This window comes from Hippoglossus stenolepis, chromosome 11 (genome assembly GCF_022539355.2).
Source record: "Hippoglossus stenolepis isolate QCI-W04-F060 chromosome 11, HSTE1.2, whole genome shotgun sequence".
In the NCBI taxonomy this organism is placed as follows: Eukaryota; Metazoa; Chordata; class Actinopteri; order Pleuronectiformes; family Pleuronectidae; genus Hippoglossus; species Hippoglossus stenolepis.
The window spans coordinates 19,661,533-19,679,604 of NC_061493.1; the positions used below are offsets into that span (position 1 = coordinate 19,661,533).

Sequence of the window (18,072 nt, forward strand, 5' to 3'; positions counted from 1 at the left end):
TGTCAAGTTTGGTCGATATCAGTTGAGTAGTTTTGCGTAATACGGCTCAAAAACTAAAATAACAGAAATGCCCTGTGGCAGAACAAGTACTATATTAGTTTTTCCAGCATGATTAAAGAGGAAATTAACAGTTTTGTCTAAAGAGAAGTAAAAACATTTTCATAACCTTGTATGAAAGTAGTAGTTTAATAACATGTAGGAGGCGATTGGCCGATTGTTCTTCATTAAACACACACAGAGACGTTGGGGACGTACCTGGTCCAGCGTCGTCTGAGACACGGAGTAATCTTCGATGCTCAGCCGCTCTTTGTTGGCCACGACCACCTGAAATATCCTGGCGAGGGAGGAGGAGGCGATCTCGTACTGCAGCGTGTTGTAGTGCTTCTCCCGCTGAACGCAGCCGGGGAAGCTGCTCTCCATGAAGCCCTCCACCGGCTCCAGCTCGGGGGACACGCCAGCTTTAGACGCCTTGATTTTCATGGTCACTATGTAGCCGTCACCGAACCTGGAGGACAACGGCAAATAAAACTTACTTAAGGACAGAGTGTATATTTTCTCTTACCTATTATTTAAACCTACAGCTTTTACTACACAGGAAGAGCCACTGTTTATGGCAGTTACTTCATTACTGCACATTACACACATTATACAACTGATATGGATATACTGATATTTCCTATACAGATTTGTTGGCTGATACACAATTTAAAAATGTATATATATTTTTAAATGTCAATGATTTCTCAGAGGTTGTTATCAAACCTGTATGGCAAAGAAGTGTAATTGAGGGTTGATATTTTAGTTTAATCATTAAACCTTTATCTAAGTATTTAGAAATACACAAATACAACCAGATATAGAGAACTTGTCTGAACAAACTGTTTGTTTAGTGTTGGTTTGTTTGTTTGTGTGTTTGTAAGCAAGATTACACACAAACAACTAAATGGATTTCCACGAAATTTGGTTGAAAAATAGGGCGGAGAGTTGTTTTCACTTTCTTTAACATTGTGGGAGATATTATTTTTATTTTCCTAGAGAATAACATTCATCTTTATAAAAACAAAACTTTATGAAACTGATGAGTGTATGAAAATTTGGTTGAGCTTGATTGAATTTAAAGGGACAGTTGGACCTTGGCAGAGGTTTACACTTTCTACTTATGTCCATACTTGTTTATTCTGGAAAATAAAACTTGTCATATCGTCACATATCAACAAACATAAATGCTGATACCAAAGTGTCAGTGAAAGTCTCATATCGGCCGATTTAAGCCAACGCCCAAAGCCTCTTACTTGTATTTGAGATGCTGAATGGTTCCCAAACACTTGAAGGTCCCATTGACCATGATGGCCAGTCGTGTGCACAGCGCCTCACACTCCTCCATGCTGGTGGAAAACAACAACAACCCTGCTGTTAGTGCTGCTATTTCACATCTGTCGGTAACAAACAAAATAAATAACTTCCCCCCCAGATCTCTACGGGGAAATCAAGCAAACACCAGTTTATTCATGACTTCATCAACAACTCTTGGCAGGACGGTTAACTGTGTTTGGTCAGCTGCTGCGGGCAGATGTTTGCGGATGGATACTGAACCTGTGTGATGTCAGCACCACGGCCCGGCCATCCTGAATGACGCTCATGATGGCGTTCCACAGGAAGCGGCGGGAGTGCGGGTCCATCCCCGTCGTGGGCTCGTCCTGAACACACACAGGGACACAGACAAAACAGAAAAACATGACTCTCTGTGCAATAATTACACATGAACTGGGACCAAATCCTTATCTGCATCAGCATATGGTGGAAATTTCAGATTTATGCCAGTTTGAATTAAACTGAGCCGCTGCCTGCCAATGGATAAAAACATTGGAGGCCGGGCTCGACTCAACCCATATGGCCTCCCATCTGGATCCATTGGACAATTGTATTGATACATCTTCCAAAAACCCAGATAGTGGCTTCACCAGCTCCACTCACCAGCAGCACCAGCGCCGGGCAGCCGATCATCGCTATGGCAGTGGAGAGTTTCCGCTTGTTGCCTCCGCTGTAGGTCCCGGCACAGGCGCCCGCGTACTCCGTCAGGCCGAGCTTCTGGACGCCCCACTCCGCCACCTGCAGGGGCAGAGAGGACGGACATCTTGGAAGGTTCTTCTACCCATATTACAATACTTCATGTATTTTAGGATGAGGACACACAACAACACTATTGCAAAATTGAAAAAGGACAAAACAAACATTGGCAAAACACTGAACAGAAGGACGTATACAATTTGGAATACAGATTAGCTCCCTGTCCACTGCTTGGGCTAATTACAGGTTAAAATGACCTTAGACAATTTAACGGAGACATTTCACTAGTCTGGCACACCCCCAAACAAACATAATAATAATAATAAACTTTATTTATATTGCACTTTTTTTAATAACAGAGTTTACAAAGTGCTTTAACAGCAAAGCAAGAAAAGTAAATATAATAGAAATAACAATCAGCAGGATGCAGCGTGACGAGGAGGCCAGACGACCACATTGGAATTAAATGAATAAATACAGAGCTGTGTCACATGAAAACTTCAACACATAAAAGCAGTGATATGAATTATAAAATAACATTTTAAAAAAAAGTAACATAAGGAAATAAAAGCGGTTGACCAATCACCACAGAGTGGGGCAAACTGGCCAATCAGAGTAGTGGGTTTTATCGGGAAAGTGATGTCTTTACCAAGTAATAACCCAAATTAAAAAATAATGAACCTGAATATGAATATAATATGTGTCCTTTAATGTGTGAAGCTGCAGGAGTCTGACTCACTCGGGGGATCTCTGACTCGGGAACCCCTCGGAGACGAGCGTACAGGTACAGATGCTCCCGGCCGGTGAGGAGCTCGTCGATGGCGTCGAACTGGGGACAGTAGCCCATGTTCTGGTGCACGTCCAGTATCTCTGTCAGGATGCTGCAGGAACAAGACACAACGTACCCAGTTATGTCAGGGAGTCGAACTGGATGACTCCTCCTGAGGAAGGTAAGTGCACCGAGGGAGATGTGTGTCGGTGATTCACGGGAGGTGAGATACAAATCAATTGCATGATTCGGATTGGTGAGAAGAATTAAATGTGTGTGTGGCCATAGCAACCAGACTGCATTCATGACTGACGGCAAAATAATGGAGGCAAAGCTGAACCAGAGTCGATGCTCCACTCACACTTCTTGATTAATGTGAGAATCACTGAGAAAAAAACATTCTAAAACCACGGGGTTTATATAACTCGAGTCAAAATGAAGTTTCTTCTTTAACACACTAATGGATTACAAATTTTGTGACGTTTACATTTCGGTACAAGTGTTCTAACAAGAATTCTAAAGGGTAAAACTGTTTATTGGTATAGTTAAATTTTTACGAACAAAACACCGGCACCAAAGCAAAAACTATTATCACACCATTCAATCATTTTCTTGCAGAACAGTCGGAACAGCGTCTTCTTACACGGTCAACATAAAAAAAATGGTGACGTTCCCATTTAATCCCATTAATTTAATGATCATGCTTCTACCTTTTATTTTAACCATTTAGAGAAACACGTTGGTTTTAGTTACAGGATGAATTACATCCGAATGACCTTCCTGGGTTTTTTTTAAACTTTCTAAACTCATTGGACAGTTTCCAGTATTTACACACATTCATCCAGCTGGAACTGTGAGCACGATAAACCCAAAGCAACATCAGATTTATTTATTTATTTTTGAAAGATAAAAGCCGTTCAGTCCAGCCCTGAAAGTGCTCTGCGTTGTTTTGTCCTGGGAAAACAGGGAGTGATCTCTGGGTACCTGTAACCGACCACCGCCGCCTCCCCGGAGCTGACATCAGTGTCACCCGTCAGCATTTTGAAGGTCGTCGTCTTTCCAGCTCCATTAACTCCCAGGAGGCCGAAGCACTAACGGGACAAAAAAGCAATCAGGGCTCTGGAGAACACACGTTCAGCCGAGGCACACACACTCACTATCAAATAAATAAATAGGAGCGGAGGTAAAGATGCTTCTTTCCGCCGCCTGCTGACGGTAAATGTCAACATCTGCATCTCTAACTGTCGGGGCTCAGAGATCAGTCAGTGTGGAGGTTTTTTTACTTGAGCAAACACATGAGACTAGAATCTGAAATACTGAGATGGGAAGAAAGGGGGGGGATTAGTTTCTCCTTCAGTGAACTCAGTGACTTTACCTCTCCTGCAGGGACTCCCACACAAATCCGGTCCACAGCTGCCCTCTTCCTGCCCACATACGTCTGTGCAGAGAGAGCACGGAGACAATGAACCACTACATCTTTGCACGCTTCAAAAAGTGACGGGTTTTTAAATGATCAACAGCATTTTTATCATCATCTTTAGAACATATATTTTACATATTTATATATTATATGTGTATTCTCCTCATTTTTGTCTTTATTTACTCTTAATGCTACAGTTTATAATCTTAAAAATCAATTGTAATTCACATCTATTCAACACTTTTTGATATTTACATAAAAATATTATTATGTGATCTCAGGTTTGTTTAGGACCTGCTGGATTATTAATTGTCCATTGTTTTATCTGCATTTATTTTATATTTGTTTCATTTCTCTTTTGGTAGAACGACTGAATTTGGTGTAAACATGGCAAAAATATTAAATTTTAAATTCAAATGAGCTGTAATTCTTATGTGTGGCTGAAATTCAATATCTTTTCTGTGTCCAGAAACATCCCAGTGCAGGTTTCTGTGGATGTGCACATGAATATTCTATCAATTTTTTTGCTGCTTGGCACTCTGACATTTCACCGAACTGTTCGTGTATTTCGACGAGGATGAAAAGGATTAATGAAAATACAGCTGAACTAAAACTTTAATAAGAAATTAAATTGGATTTCAGAAGGAACCAAAAGAAGGAACCAGAGCTTATAACCTCCTGTCCACTGGTTTGGTTTTTTGGTTTCTTTGACAGCAGGATTATGCAAAAACCTACTGAACAGATTTCCACAAAACTTAGAGGAATGATGGGCCAAGACAGAATAAATTACATTTGGCATGGATTTGGACAATTGGACGGATCCAGGAATTGGACATTTTCACGAATAATTCATGGATATTGATGGAAAAAATCTGTCATATTTAAAAGACTGAATACAGTTTGTGTAATTTGGTGCAACTTGATTGGATTGATACTGTAATTCTTGTTTTACATCTATCTATAGAATCTGGTTTATATGAAGTCATGGTAACAGACGTGCTGGTGTCAGGGACGTTTACCTTAGAGAGGTCTCTGATGTGCAGGATGTCTGTCTTACTCCCTCCTTCATAAACTCTCTGCCTCTCTGCTGCCACATCGTCGTCTTCATCTCGCACAGCAGTGTGTTTGTAGTCTGATGACCTGAGGGGCACAAGCTGCACTTATTATCGTTTTAAGAACTTGGTAAGATTTCTCATCGTGTTTGAATAAATTGATCCTGGTTGCATTATTATAGAAAGGGTAAGGAGAAGTGATCTGGGGTTAAAGTCGTCCCTTACCAGCGGTCCAAGAAGAACCGGTACTGGATAAGAAGGTTGAGAGTGAAGTAGATAAAACCTTCCGCTGCCATGCAGGCGACGTTCTTCCCCACAAAGTCCCAGCGGAACGGGTTGACTGTGTGCTCCTCGCCTGGAAACAGAGACGAGGTCGGTACTGGAAATAAACCTTTTGTTCAGCGGGTAAATAAAAAGCCCCACATGATTTTGTTATATAAGCTTCAGCGGCTGTTCAAACAGAATTCTTCCAGACGGTGGGAACGGTGACGTCTCGTTCTTACTGCAGATGTTTGTCACTGAGGAAATCTGACGAGCTGGAGCCGGACACAACGACTGACTGGGCGAACCCTGTTTCCACCGGATGATGCTGGTTTTGTGAGACTGTGGTCAGTGCTGAGGACTCACCAAACCTGGCATAGACATCGGTGACGGCCTGGTTCATGGCCATGTCGATCAGTCCTCGGCCCAGGCAGAAGTGAGGGAACACCAGCAGGACTTTCTTCAGCCACTCGTTAACCATCAGCAAAGACTGGAAACACACACACACACACACACACACACACACACACACACACACACACACACACACACACACACACACGCACACACGCACACACGCACACACACACACACGCACACGCACACCCACACACACACACGTTAAAGTCACGTTTCTTCTGAAGAGCATAATTGATTCAACACTTGCTCAGAGCTGTGGTTGAATGTGCACAAGCTCCAGTCTGTCAAGTTTCAGTGACGTGAGAGAAGTGAAACTGGGGTTTATTGATTTTTTTCCATTTGAAGGAGTTGATGTAAAGTTTTGAAATCTTGCCGAGGAGGAGACGCTGAGTAAAATGAAACTGATGAAACTTATCTTGTCTTATCTGAGTCTTTTGTGCTTGTTCTTACCCGATTGTTTACGAACAGCTCCAGGATGAAGGTGATGGCGCTGCTGTTGATGCCTATGAACAGGTTGATGCAGGACAGGGAGACGTAGGCGGTGCTCGGGATGTTGAATATGTAGGACAGAGGATACATCATGGGCGTCACCGACCACCTGTCAGAGAAATAAATCACAGTTATGGGAGTTTTATTTCACCTCCTTAAAGCCATATTTATGTATTTTGTTTTGTAGCAGATGAAATTATCCACTTTCTCTTGTTTCGTTCAATCACACATTTTTCTTTTCCTTATTCATTTGTCATGAATGAAAGTTGAAGTCTTACCCGTAGAGGAGGAGCAGAGCGATCAGTGCCGGCAGGTTGGTCGGTGACGTGTAACACTTTTTGTCAAAAGCCACGAAAATGCCGATCACCAATGCAGTGCTGAGAGAGTAATTTATCTAGAAGAGGAAAAACACAAGTCACTTCAAATAATAAATCAGCAAAAATCAAAAGTAACGTCATATCAATCTCCTTTAAGACTTGAAAATTGAGATTAGTATTTTGCATTGACTCACCATGTCCCAGAAGAAGTTGGCCACCCAGTAAACTAAGGGACTCACGCCGCTGACAAACTGCAGGTGTTTGGCCTTGGTGACGCGCTCCTGGATGAGGTAGAGGACGAAGCTGGCGGGGATGAAGGACATGGCGAAAATAACACAGATCGCCACCACGGCGTCCACTGAGGTGGTCAACCTGAGGGGGGAGGTCGATGAAGTCAGTACTGTTTACTCTGCTCTGAGAATTTCATATCCAATGATAAAAAGAGATCATGGTTATGTAAACTTTTTTTCCAATAATGATGTGATTTACTTTTTTATTATCTATTATCTATTTGGCGCCATACAAATAAAATTGAACTACAAATAATTCTCTCTTCTTTCTTTTTGTTATCTGTTTACTTTGTAGCAGACATATTATTTCATCTTATTTTTTATTCAATATAATGTTTTTCTTTCCCTGAACTGTTAGAAGAGGTCATTCTAAAAGCTTTTACTTCTCCTGCTTAAACTTCTATTACATTTTCTGTACAGTACATCCAGTCTGTATTCTGTTCAAATGAACAACTACAAACACTCACACGGTGACTTCAGAGAGCTGCTCCTTTGTGAGGTTTAGCGGATGGTTGATGGCGGTGATTCCAAACTTCACAGGGTCGGCCGTCGGGGGTAAGAAGGCCCGCAGGATGGCGTTATTGGCCACGTTCATGAAAGTCACCATGGCGTGCCAGCCTTTGTTATTGTACCAGACCTGACAGCAGAGAGCGGAGTTAATTGAGCACATCTCACACGCCCCTGACGCGATGATTACAGAGCTGATCTACAGTACACGGAGCTGCCGGCTGACAGTTACATGACATTACATAAAACCCTCCATTATTTTAAGTGGGGGTGCGAGCCATTAAAACAAGCACTTTCAGCTTCAGTCGGTGTCCGTGTGATGTGACAGACTTTATAAATTGAAAAGTTTGGAATTTAAAAGGAAAGTGCAGATCCAGTAATTCCCAGCACTCACTGGTTAGAGCAGAAGAACTCTTACCTTCACATTAAATTCACTTTCCATGTATCGTAAGAAAGGACCGATCTCCCGCAGGGCAAGTCCTGAATAGTAACCCTATAAAAAAAAACATTAATTATAATCAGATTTAACTAACAGTAATCATGTGTTTGTAGTAAATGAATCAAGCCAGTAAATACCCCTGTGATGTTGAGAATCTGTCCGAGCTGATGGAAAACCGTCTGGATGTCTTTGGGGTTCACGTCCAGGATGGGGAGTTGTCCTCCTACTGACAGACCCCCGTACCTGGGGACAGACGCAGAAGATTTACACTCATTACTCCACATGAACGTCCCTTTAAAAGATGTAATGAATAATGCACAAGAGGAAAGAGACGTACAGCAATCAGGCAGACCACAAAATCATTTCTCTTTAAAAATCTAATTTCAAAGCTTGTTTTAAGTAGCGTTAAATGAACATCACCATAATTAAGACCAAACTAAACCTATTTAAAACCTGGTGCCTAGTATTTTAACATATTTAAGACTTATTTTAACTTCAGACTCTGGAGAAACCCTGAGTAACAACGTAAAGTTCATTACCTTTGTTCATTCACCCAGTATTTGCTCTTCAAACTGTGAAATGGAAATCAGAGTTTGATTAAACAGAAATATATTGAAACAGGTTGATTAAGTGGTAAAAACACAACGATTTACACAGCAAACATGGCATTAAAGATATTTATAAACTTGCTTGGGGGTGTGTTTCAACACGTTTGTGTAGTATTTCCATGTTTTACCATTTGATAAAAAAACCTGCCTGGTTCTTATTAGACTGGGGTAGGTTTTAACCAGGTAGTCGGAGATGTTCCTTTTGGTCAGATCCAGGATCGTGTCCCCCGTGGCGTCGGTTCGCTGGCGAGGGGGGGGGCCTCCTGCGCCATCGGGACAGATGGGCATCATGGTCAGCTTCTTACTGGAGCTGCACAAGCAGGACGGAGACGGGTTCCTCTGGTTCCACTCAGGACTCTCTAAGATATTGCTGACAACCGGGGAGACGTCGGGAAACGCCCACGCTGATGTGATGTTGCTGCAAGGCATTCTGGGTAGAGAGGAGTGAAGAGAAATGGTCAAATCACTGAACTTTTAGAGGCAGTTCTGTTTCACCCTGATTTTATAGCATCAGATAACTAATAAAAACTAAACTTGCTGGAAAAATTAACACTTGAACATTTGACATGTACTTTGACGTTTTAGTTTGGTCCATGTCCCATCGCTAACATGGAAGTGGTAGGAAATGATATGCACTTGTGTAATAATCTCATTCTTTCCTACAATATTCTGTCTTATACCATCTATGAACAGTCCTGACACTCACCCCAGTGGGTCTCCTTCCATGCAGCGTGTCCCCAGGCCCGGCCGATGTGACAGACGCTCGGTGAAGTGTTTCATTAAGGGGTCCAACGGCTGCTCATTGCTAAAGACAGAAGACACACAGAGTTGTGATGTCACATGCAAAGATGACTTCCTGTGCATGAACATATTTTCAGATCTGTTCAGATATTTCCAGTAAAAGTCTTATAGAAGTAAAGTTCACAGTGTTTCGGTCCCACAGGTCTGACCTGAAGAAAATGAACTGTTCCCCGTACATCCAGGGAGTGAGAGTCAGACTGGGGTACTCTCCAAACGGAGGCACGATGGTGGTGAAGATCAGAGCGATCAGGACGAAGCTGGCAGGAAAGACGATCTGAAATCACACAGGAGTAAATCAGTCACCAGACTCTGGAAGTCTATTAAATATTACATAAATTTAAAAAATTCAATTCAACAGCACAGACCTGTGCCAGGAAGTCTTTCTGGCTCCTGCTGGCGTGGTGAAGCCTCTTCACGAGCAGCGCATGGAACTGCTTCATGGTCAGAGCCGCACCTTTCACCTGCCGGGAGCCCTTTCCTGCGCTGCTGTCTGATGCAGTATGGGTAGTGCCGTTCAGGCCATTATGTTCTGTGGTAAAAAGAAAAAAAAAATTAAATATCGCTCTTAAAAATGTCTCTGAAAAACATTGGCGAACTATGAAACTGCAAACTGCAGAGGTATAAAGTTGGAGAAGCAGGTTTGGGATCAGCAGCTAAAAGTCATCTGAGCTTTCTGGTCTAAAGTATAAATGAGTAAATGTTTAAATTTGAAGCAGCAAGAAAAGAGCAATGAAGCAGCAAAACTTTATTCTGAAAGCTTCCTGAGTGATGCTCATTCTGTTCATCTTCCCAGACCTGGATCACTCACGACCACCAGATGATTTAAACTTCACTTGTCATCGCCGCAAAATTCATTAGAAAACTGCATCTGTTATGTACGGAAGAGGTTTAGGATTCGGGATAAGAAAACAATAAGAAGAGGAAGATCGTGTTTTTGCAATTTGAGGATTTAAGTCTAAATGTTGAGCGACTGAAGAAAAAATGTACGAATTCATTTTTGTATAATGGCAGTTATATTCGTTAATGTCAGTAGTTTAATATAATCTTAAAAGTTTTGATGTAAAAAGTTTAAAAAATAAATTCTCCAATGATTTAGTTAAGATTTTATTCCTCGAAATGCAAAATAGAAAAACTAATCTTCCTCTTCTAATTCTTTTCTCAGACCTTTCCCAAATATTGTTATGTTGTCATGGTAACCTCGTATGAAAATATCAAATTTGTTCTCATGTGATAACTCCACATAAAGAAAAAAGTAGCTAATGTAAAATCGACTGGATCTGCTTGTGAGTGACCAGGTCCAGCAGATGAGTGGATAAGTGGCTCCCGGGTCTCTGACCTTCGTCTCCCTCTACACCAGAATCGCTTTGTCTCCGCTTCAACATCCACTGCTCTAGAGGTGGGAGTGTGCGACACAAAAGTGAGACACAACACGTGAACACAAACTAGACGAAGGATGCTCGACACCACAAGTACTGTAGCTCAAGTGAGAGCTTACAGGCCTGTTAGGGGACACACAACAATAACAGCAAACAAGTGTGTCAACAACGCGTTAGAGGGACGGGTCAGAGGGTCGCAAATTCAATTCCAGGAAAAGGCCATGAAGAATAAATCAGTGGTGGTATTTACCAGGAGTGGTGGCATTATTCGCTGCTTCTCCATCTGCGGTGACCTTTATGAATATCTGGGGAAAGAAATATATATATATTTTGAGATTCAGAACTTTTCACACATTAAACAAAAAGTTCCTGTTTTAATCGAAGATGTTACATGATACAGGTTCGTGATTTTCCTTTATTAAACTCTGGGATTCTGTTAAAACCAGGAATAACATTTAAAAAGGAACAAATCAGACAGTGTGGTTGAATCATTTAAACCTGTTTTCAATACAAATCATATGATTTAATGCAATTTCTTCAGGGTGCAGCAAATTGTTGTTCCCTGATTTTGTGTTATTTCAATATAATGAGTCAAAATTGTTGAAATAAAAGATCTGTAACGGGAAAGTCGAACCGGTAACCTGCTGCTCAAGGGCACGTATACCTGTGCATGACCTTTGACAGTTAACTGCATTTCTGACCTTTTCACCTAAACCTTGGTTTCCTGTTTATTTCTCTGAGTCTCATTCACCTGCCAGTGTTCCAGTGTTGGATAAATGCCATGGAGTAAAAACTACATTTCACTGTAATTAGGCAGAAGCACAGAACTTAACTAAAAGTACATCCACTGCACTTTGAAGTTCGCCGTCCCCACCTCCTCTAATGATGTGTCCGAGATGCCAAAACTGCTGAGGCCCATATCATTCAGAGTCTCCTCCAGCTCCCGGAACAGACTGGCGTACGCGCGGTGCTTGAATCCTTTATTAGGGAGCAGGTAGGTGAGCTCCTGTCCAATCATCTCAATCAGTTTGGCTTCTGGGACGTGGTGGTGGATGAGCCCGGTGATGTTGTCTATGTCCCCTGAGGAGAGAAAAAGATCAAAATCCCATACAGAGGAGGTTTTAAAAGAATAACGTGTTCCCCCAAAAAATAGCAGAAACGAAGACGACGAAGGAAGGAACGGGAAACTGCTTACTACGGCAGAAAAAAACTAAAAACAAACATAATTATTCAAGCTGTAAAAATGCATTAGTAAGTTGCGCTGGGACAACTTCACGGCACCGCATCTCAAGCACAGAGTCCTCCGGCAGAATTAAGAGGAAAGAGGCTGTTGGGTCAACATCACCGCTAAATTATAAATGTGTTAAAGTGATGTTTTGTTTCTGTGTCGTTACTGAGGAGCTGGTGAGAGACGCAGAGAGGAAGTGCAGGACACACACTCACCATCCAGAACTCTGTCCAGGTGCTGGGACTGGTTCTGAGACTGGTCTTTGTACCCGGTGCATAGGGAGCAGGAGCAGGAACAGTCGGAGGCGCAGTCGCAGTCGTTCTGACAGAAACAGACATGACAAGAACAACTTTAACAATTCTGCCAGAACTAGAAATACTGCGGTTGTATCCCTCTGCCTCCTGTGGAGCTGTGACCTTTGACCTTTTGATCAACTGAATGTTTTACCAAATTTGAAACATATTCCTCAAGGTTTTCCTTGGATGTTGAGTTCTCAGACCAAGACATGTTTTCTAAAGGGCACAGTGACCTTGACCTTAGACCTTTGAATCACCCAAATCAAATCAAGGTAGACAAAGTAGAGATACAACACTGCAGCTGGTAGATTTTGAGTCAGAGTTGAACCTCACCTCCCTCTTCCTCAGTTCCTTCATGCGTCGTACCAGCGTCAGATAGAAACCGACTCCGAAACAGTTCTTGAGGAAGAGCGGGGAGCCGCAGCAGTGCAGCTGGCCCTTGGAGAGGATGCCGATGCGGTCGCTCAGCAGGTCGGCCTCGTCCATGTGGTGGGTCGAGAGAATCACTGTCCGGCCTGCACGGGAGTTTAAGTTTGGATTCATTTGCTAGAATCTGGCATGTTTACATGGAGGGTTTTTAAATTGATGCTCATTAACATGCTCGGCCCCTATCAAATAAATAATTAAATAAATATAATCCTCCTAATGAGGTCGTCTATGCAAAGATTTCCCATCACACCCTTTGCTTATCAATGCCTCTGCTCCTCTGCATCATTATTTCTACCCGTTCAGCCCCTTCACCACCCGGCGTCTACCTGCAGGCTGCGATAGTGAGGTTAAAGATATGTGTTCATTACAAAAATCATCTCTATGTAATCATATATCTGAGGGATAACGAGATCAGAGCCTAAACTCTAAATACTCTCTGCTGCTGCAATAAACATTTCAAACACGAGACGTCTGACTGGGAGAGCTTCTGCTGAATCAAAGGGAAATTCCAGTCCAGTCTAACTGTAAAAAAAAATAGCTAACCATAGTTTTCAAGTGCTTTTGTCAACAAATTCTAAAACACGTTGATTTTATGACTACATCGTTTTGCTTTTGTTGTAACTGTGTAGCTGAATTTTTCTGTTTGATCATTTCACTACTTAATTCGAGGGCCTCGGGAGAAGCTGCAACCGATTTGGATTCATTCGTCTTCCAGTTTTAAATGTAAGAGGAAGAAGTGGGTGAGATCTGTACCCGCAGCTACAAAGAGAGTGTTCAGACACATGGAGAAACAAAATGTGGATTTGTGACTTCTATTAGTTACCAGCTCTGTATTTTAACAGCAGATCCCAAATAGATCTCCTGGAATATGGGTCCACTCCCGAGGTGGGTTCATCCAGGATGACGACCTTTGACCCTCCGACAAATGCCATGGCAACGGACAGCTTCCTCTGCATTCCTCCTGCAGGGTCACAAATGTATGAAATAACACATGAATTCATCTCATCCTCTCTCTCTAACCCACACACACACACACACACACACACACACACACATATATATACAAAGGCAAAACAAGTGGTTGACCTGAAAGTTTCTGAGCCTCATCGTCTCTCTTGTGAGGCAGCCCCAGATCCACCAGCATGTCCTCGACCTCCTTCTCTGCCTCCGCCTGAGTCCGACCCTTCAGCAGCGAGTAGAACAGGATGTGCTCTTCCACCGTGAGACTGGAAGAGAAACAGAGCAGCAGTAATAACGTTGTGTTCACGGAGGAAGAGTGGAGGATCTGTCTGTTCCACACTGAATCGAGCCTGAAAGTAATAATTCTTGTACTTTCTGTTATGCTCATTTTGGTTTTGTCCCAAAAGTTTGAAACTATTTTGTGCAGATAATTCTTTTAATCGCACGGAACTGAACTTTAAGCATCTCCCACATAACTCACTGTTTGAAGAGGATGTTGTGCTGAGGACACATGCCCATAGAAGAACGGATGACGTCTATGTCCGTCCTAATGTCTCTTCCATTAATGAAGGCTGTGCCGGATGTAGGAGGGAACAGTCCAGTCAGGATGGACCTGGAAAACCGTCAAATATTATATTACATTATATTATATGAGCCTGATTCACAGTTTGTGAACTCTGTCGTGGTTACATACATGGTCGTGGTTTTTCCGGCCCCGTTGTGACCTAGGAAGGACGTGATCTGTCCTTCGTAGAAATTGATGTTGAGACAGTTGACCGCGGGTCGAGAGCTTCCGGCGAACACCTTCACCAGGTCCTGGATCTGCACCCCCAGCACCAGGCCCACAGGGTCGGGCTCAAAGAACAACTGGCCTGCATTGGAAAACAGAAATAGAAGGAGAAATTAATTAGAATATAATGGAACTAACAAAGTAGAGGTGGTCTTAAAATCAAATTGCAAATAAATGAGAAGTCAACAGTGTAAAAGAAAGTCTCTAAATCCACATAAAAGTCTCTTATTCCCTCAAATTACTGATATTTCATCTCATCTCATCTTTTCTCCTCTATCTTCCAGGTGCGATGTGTTACCCTGCCTGTCCACCAGATGTCCTCAGAGCATTTCCCACATGCAGTCTCAGTCTTCAGTTGATCTGAGGTTGTGTATCTGTGTCCTCACCTTCCCTCCCTGAGTCCTGACCCTCCTCGTCCTGGTTGGGAGTTTCCTGCTGTTTTCTCAGCAGCTCCTTCTCTCTCTCCAGTCGCTCCCTCTTGCCTTGGTGCTTGCACGTTCTCCTGCTGGAGCCGTTGCAGGTGAAAGTCTCATGCGAGCCCCTGCTCTCGAGGTCATTCTCTACGTTGTCTGGTTCAGGATTCTCAGGTTCTGGAGGAGACGTGTGAAAAGATCTCGTGTTGGGTTCACGTCTTGACTCTTAACTGTTTATCTTAACATCATCTTGTCGAGACGGGCTCATGATTCCAAAAAGTTATTTATGTCTGTGGCCGTTCTTCCCCTTTTCTTTATCTAAATGTACATTTTGTTGCAACAAATGATACTGACCTGGATCCTCCATCTTTGAATGAGATGGTGCAGATCTCTGCCAGTACGAGGGCTGAAAGGGGAAGTAGAATTTCTGACCGATGCCGTACTGTCCTGTGGAGGAGTAAGTTGATGAGAAACTGTTAGAACCTGTGACATGTTAAAAATCAGGTAAATCACGCAGTGCATTCGCAGCCCGACCTGGGAAGACATTGTCCAGATACCAGGCCAGGACAGCGTAGAGGACAGCATCCAGCAACATCATGAGGACGGAGGTGAGGAAGGAGTAGGTGTCCTTCTCTAACGGGCTGGTCCGGATGTTGTCCCACTGCAGACCCAGACCCTGCTCCTCGTACCGAGACAGGTACTCTGTCCCGAAGCCGAACGCCACCGGGGACAACAAGCTCTGAAGTGCCAAGACGGATACAAACAGGTTTTACGTATAAATGAGGAAGAATATCTACAGATACAGTGGAAACTGGACTAAATTCAGGTTTAGTTATTCAAACATTCATCGACGTACCGCGGCCAACTTCATGTTTGTGGTGATGCGGTCCTGCCAGGCGAAGCAGAGGACGTGGGGCAGGTAGAGGGTGAAGTAGATGATGCCGCTGCACGCCGCCGCCAGGTTGGCCTTGTTGAAGAACACGCTCATCAGGAAGCACTGCATGATGGTGGTGACGGTGAACGTCAGCAGGAAGAAGAAGACGAGGACGGGGTTGCTGTAATTCAGCACCTTCCCACCCTGAGAGGACCAAAGAGACAGACCTCAGGGGACACAGTTGAGTATGAGGACTGTTTTTTATAAATTATCCACAAGAGGACGCTATTACACACTGCAAGACATGACGCCTCCACACCAGCAATTAAAACTTCTCCAACATGGCCTCCCTCCCTCCCTCCCTCCTTCTCTCCCTCCGTCCTCCTCCTGCTTTCTCACCATGATGATGGTGGTGAGCAGCGCCGTGCTCGCAGTCATCATGACGAAGCTGTCGATGAACCACGTGTACCAGATGGCGCCGCTGTCGACCCCCATGGCCTTGAGGGTCTCCTTGAGGCGCAGCTCCTTCTCCAGCACGATGCTCTTCACCGTCATGGACACCGAGTAGATCCAGGCCAGCACCATGAACATCGGGAAGCAGCGGTTCAGTGTGATCATGAAGCTGCGGGAGGAGAAGACGGGAGAAAAACCCGGTTTGATTTCATGCTGCTGTTGTCTCCAGCATCACCACACAGCTCATATGGTGAACTTTCATTTTAGTTGTGTTCACTTGTTGAAGAGGAAAAGAGAATTAATCATCCTGACGCCATTTGGAGTCTACGCATATTGTCCCTGAGCCACTGGCAGGAGGTCAAGATACACAAGCTGCTTTCATCAGAAAGACAGAAAACACTTAACACCAATTTTAAAGTCTCCGCTTTGGCTGCCTGTCAGAATTGATGTTAAAATCCTTTTATTGGTTTATAAAGCTCTTAATGGTCTTGGTTCTACCTGTTTATCAGATTTTCTTTTCATCCCATGAACCCTTCAGAACCCTCAGTTCTGCTGGCGGCAGCTTTTTGATTAAACATCAGAACAAGGGCGTCTTTTATTATTATCACCACTGAGCTTTTCAATCTGGCTTTTCATTGAATCTCATTTATTTACTCTAGTTTTCTATTTAGCAAAACATCTCATGAGTGTTTTACTGTTTTACTTTTAATATAAATATAATACAGTACTTTTATTTCTCGTGTTACTTCATTGAAAACATCTCCTCTTCTTCAGAATCATATTATTATAATCTTTTCTCACCTTTTTAGTTATTTCATCTTAATCATTTTATATTTATATTTGTTTACCTAACATTTCCTCAGTTGTCCTCACAGACTGTACTGTTTGACCTTCATGATTATGCATGGTTTATGTTGTTTATTTGATAGAGTCATTGGTTGAGGTTTGATTGTTGAGCTCAGTTTAGTTCAGCCATGTTTAAAACATTAGCGTTGCCATATTTGGGGTAAATCTCGATCTAAAATCATACCCGGTGAGCGGTTTACTCACAGATCATCCACGTAACAGGGATAAGGCATCTGCTGGACGTAGACCCCGAGCGGCCAGTCGTTGCCCGTGTGCAGCTTGATGACGCCGTGTTCGATCATGTCCTGCAGGTAAGCAAAGCCCCCCCAGATGTACCTCTGGTCCTCCATGGGGTCTGCCCGGGGGCCGGGGTCCCAGTACCTGAGCGGGAGGGGGTCACAGGGAAAGATTGATTCATGTCTGTGAGGTTTTATTCTCCTGATGATGATGTTGAAATGCAGCCGCTACATCATTTATCACATAAGCTTTGATACAAGTGAATTATTTGATTTGTTGTTGTCTGTTCAAAACATTGTAATAATAAAACATCCTGAAGCCAATGTCTGTAAAGCTGCAAACACAAACACAAACACACACACACACACACACACACACACACACACACACAAACAAACATGTACACTGCTTTTCCTTAAGCAGATAAGTCCGAGGCAAAGCCCTCCTGCAATCTGATTATTCAGTTGTGTAGCAGCAGGACTCCCAGTGGATCCATTACACCCTGTTGGATGCACTGTAAACAGTGTTTATAAGAAGTGTGTGTTCACCCTCGGGGGCTGTTGACACACTGTCTGTTTATGAATGGGAGATGAAAAGGAAAATGAAATGCATGTAACAGCTTCACATGTTGAGGATGAAGGAGCAGATTTCCAGTTCATGTAAAACGTAATGAAACGTATCAGAGCAGCAGGTTTTCAGGATTGTTTGAGAGTTAGACGTTGCTGGTGGT

At 43.1% G+C, this 18,072-nt stretch overlaps 1 protein-coding gene across 2 annotated transcripts in view; it reads right to left on the bottom strand.

Moving 5' to 3' along the window:
- The window catches only part of LOC118118246 (retinal-specific phospholipid-transporting ATPase ABCA4), a 34,069-nt gene that overhangs the window by 1,737 nt on the left and 14,260 nt on the right, over nt 1-18,072 (bottom strand). The window contains exons 14-49 of one of the 2 annotated variants that reach the window (XM_035171269.2): nt 17,310-17,486; nt 16,206-16,428; nt 15,789-16,010; nt 15,467-15,671; nt 15,287-15,379; nt 14,906-15,109; nt 14,424-14,601; nt 14,211-14,342; nt 13,856-13,995; nt 13,593-13,730; nt 12,674-12,855; nt 12,260-12,365; nt 11,691-11,896; nt 11,067-11,121; nt 10,777-10,830; nt 9,806-9,969; nt 9,590-9,714; nt 9,346-9,444; nt 8,788-9,069; nt 8,571-8,603; nt 8,169-8,274; nt 8,011-8,085; nt 7,553-7,722; nt 6,990-7,167; nt 6,757-6,872; nt 6,440-6,587; nt 5,936-6,059; nt 5,534-5,663; nt 5,276-5,396; nt 4,212-4,274; nt 3,821-3,927; nt 2,807-2,948; nt 1,975-2,109; nt 1,594-1,697; nt 1,293-1,385; nt 256-505 (exon numbers count right to left, since the gene is read on the bottom strand). In XM_035171269.2, coding sequence (XP_035027160.2) covers nt 256-505; nt 1,293-1,385; nt 1,594-1,697; nt 1,975-2,109; nt 2,807-2,948; nt 3,821-3,927; nt 4,212-4,274; nt 5,276-5,396; nt 5,534-5,663; nt 5,936-6,059; nt 6,440-6,587; nt 6,757-6,872; nt 6,990-7,167; nt 7,553-7,722; nt 8,011-8,085; nt 8,169-8,274; nt 8,571-8,603; nt 8,788-9,069; nt 9,346-9,444; nt 9,590-9,714; nt 9,806-9,969; nt 10,777-10,830; nt 11,067-11,121; nt 11,691-11,896; nt 12,260-12,365; nt 12,674-12,855; nt 13,593-13,730; nt 13,856-13,995; nt 14,211-14,342; nt 14,424-14,601; nt 14,906-15,109; nt 15,287-15,379; nt 15,467-15,671; nt 15,789-16,010; nt 16,206-16,428; nt 17,310-17,486 — 5,080 coding nt within the window. The remainder of the gene's footprint in view (nt 1-255; nt 506-1,292; nt 1,386-1,593; nt 1,698-1,974; nt 2,110-2,806; nt 2,949-3,820; nt 3,928-4,211; nt 4,275-5,275; nt 5,397-5,533; nt 5,664-5,935; nt 6,060-6,439; nt 6,588-6,756; nt 6,873-6,989; nt 7,168-7,552; nt 7,723-8,010; nt 8,086-8,168; nt 8,275-8,570; nt 8,604-8,787; nt 9,070-9,345; nt 9,445-9,589; nt 9,715-9,805; nt 9,970-10,776; nt 10,831-11,066; nt 11,122-11,690; nt 11,897-12,259; nt 12,366-12,673; nt 12,856-13,592; nt 13,731-13,855; nt 13,996-14,210; nt 14,343-14,423; nt 14,602-14,905; nt 15,110-15,286; nt 15,380-15,466; nt 15,672-15,788; nt 16,011-16,205; nt 16,429-17,309; nt 17,487-18,072) is intronic. The other variant, XM_035171270.2, reaches the window with a different exon arrangement.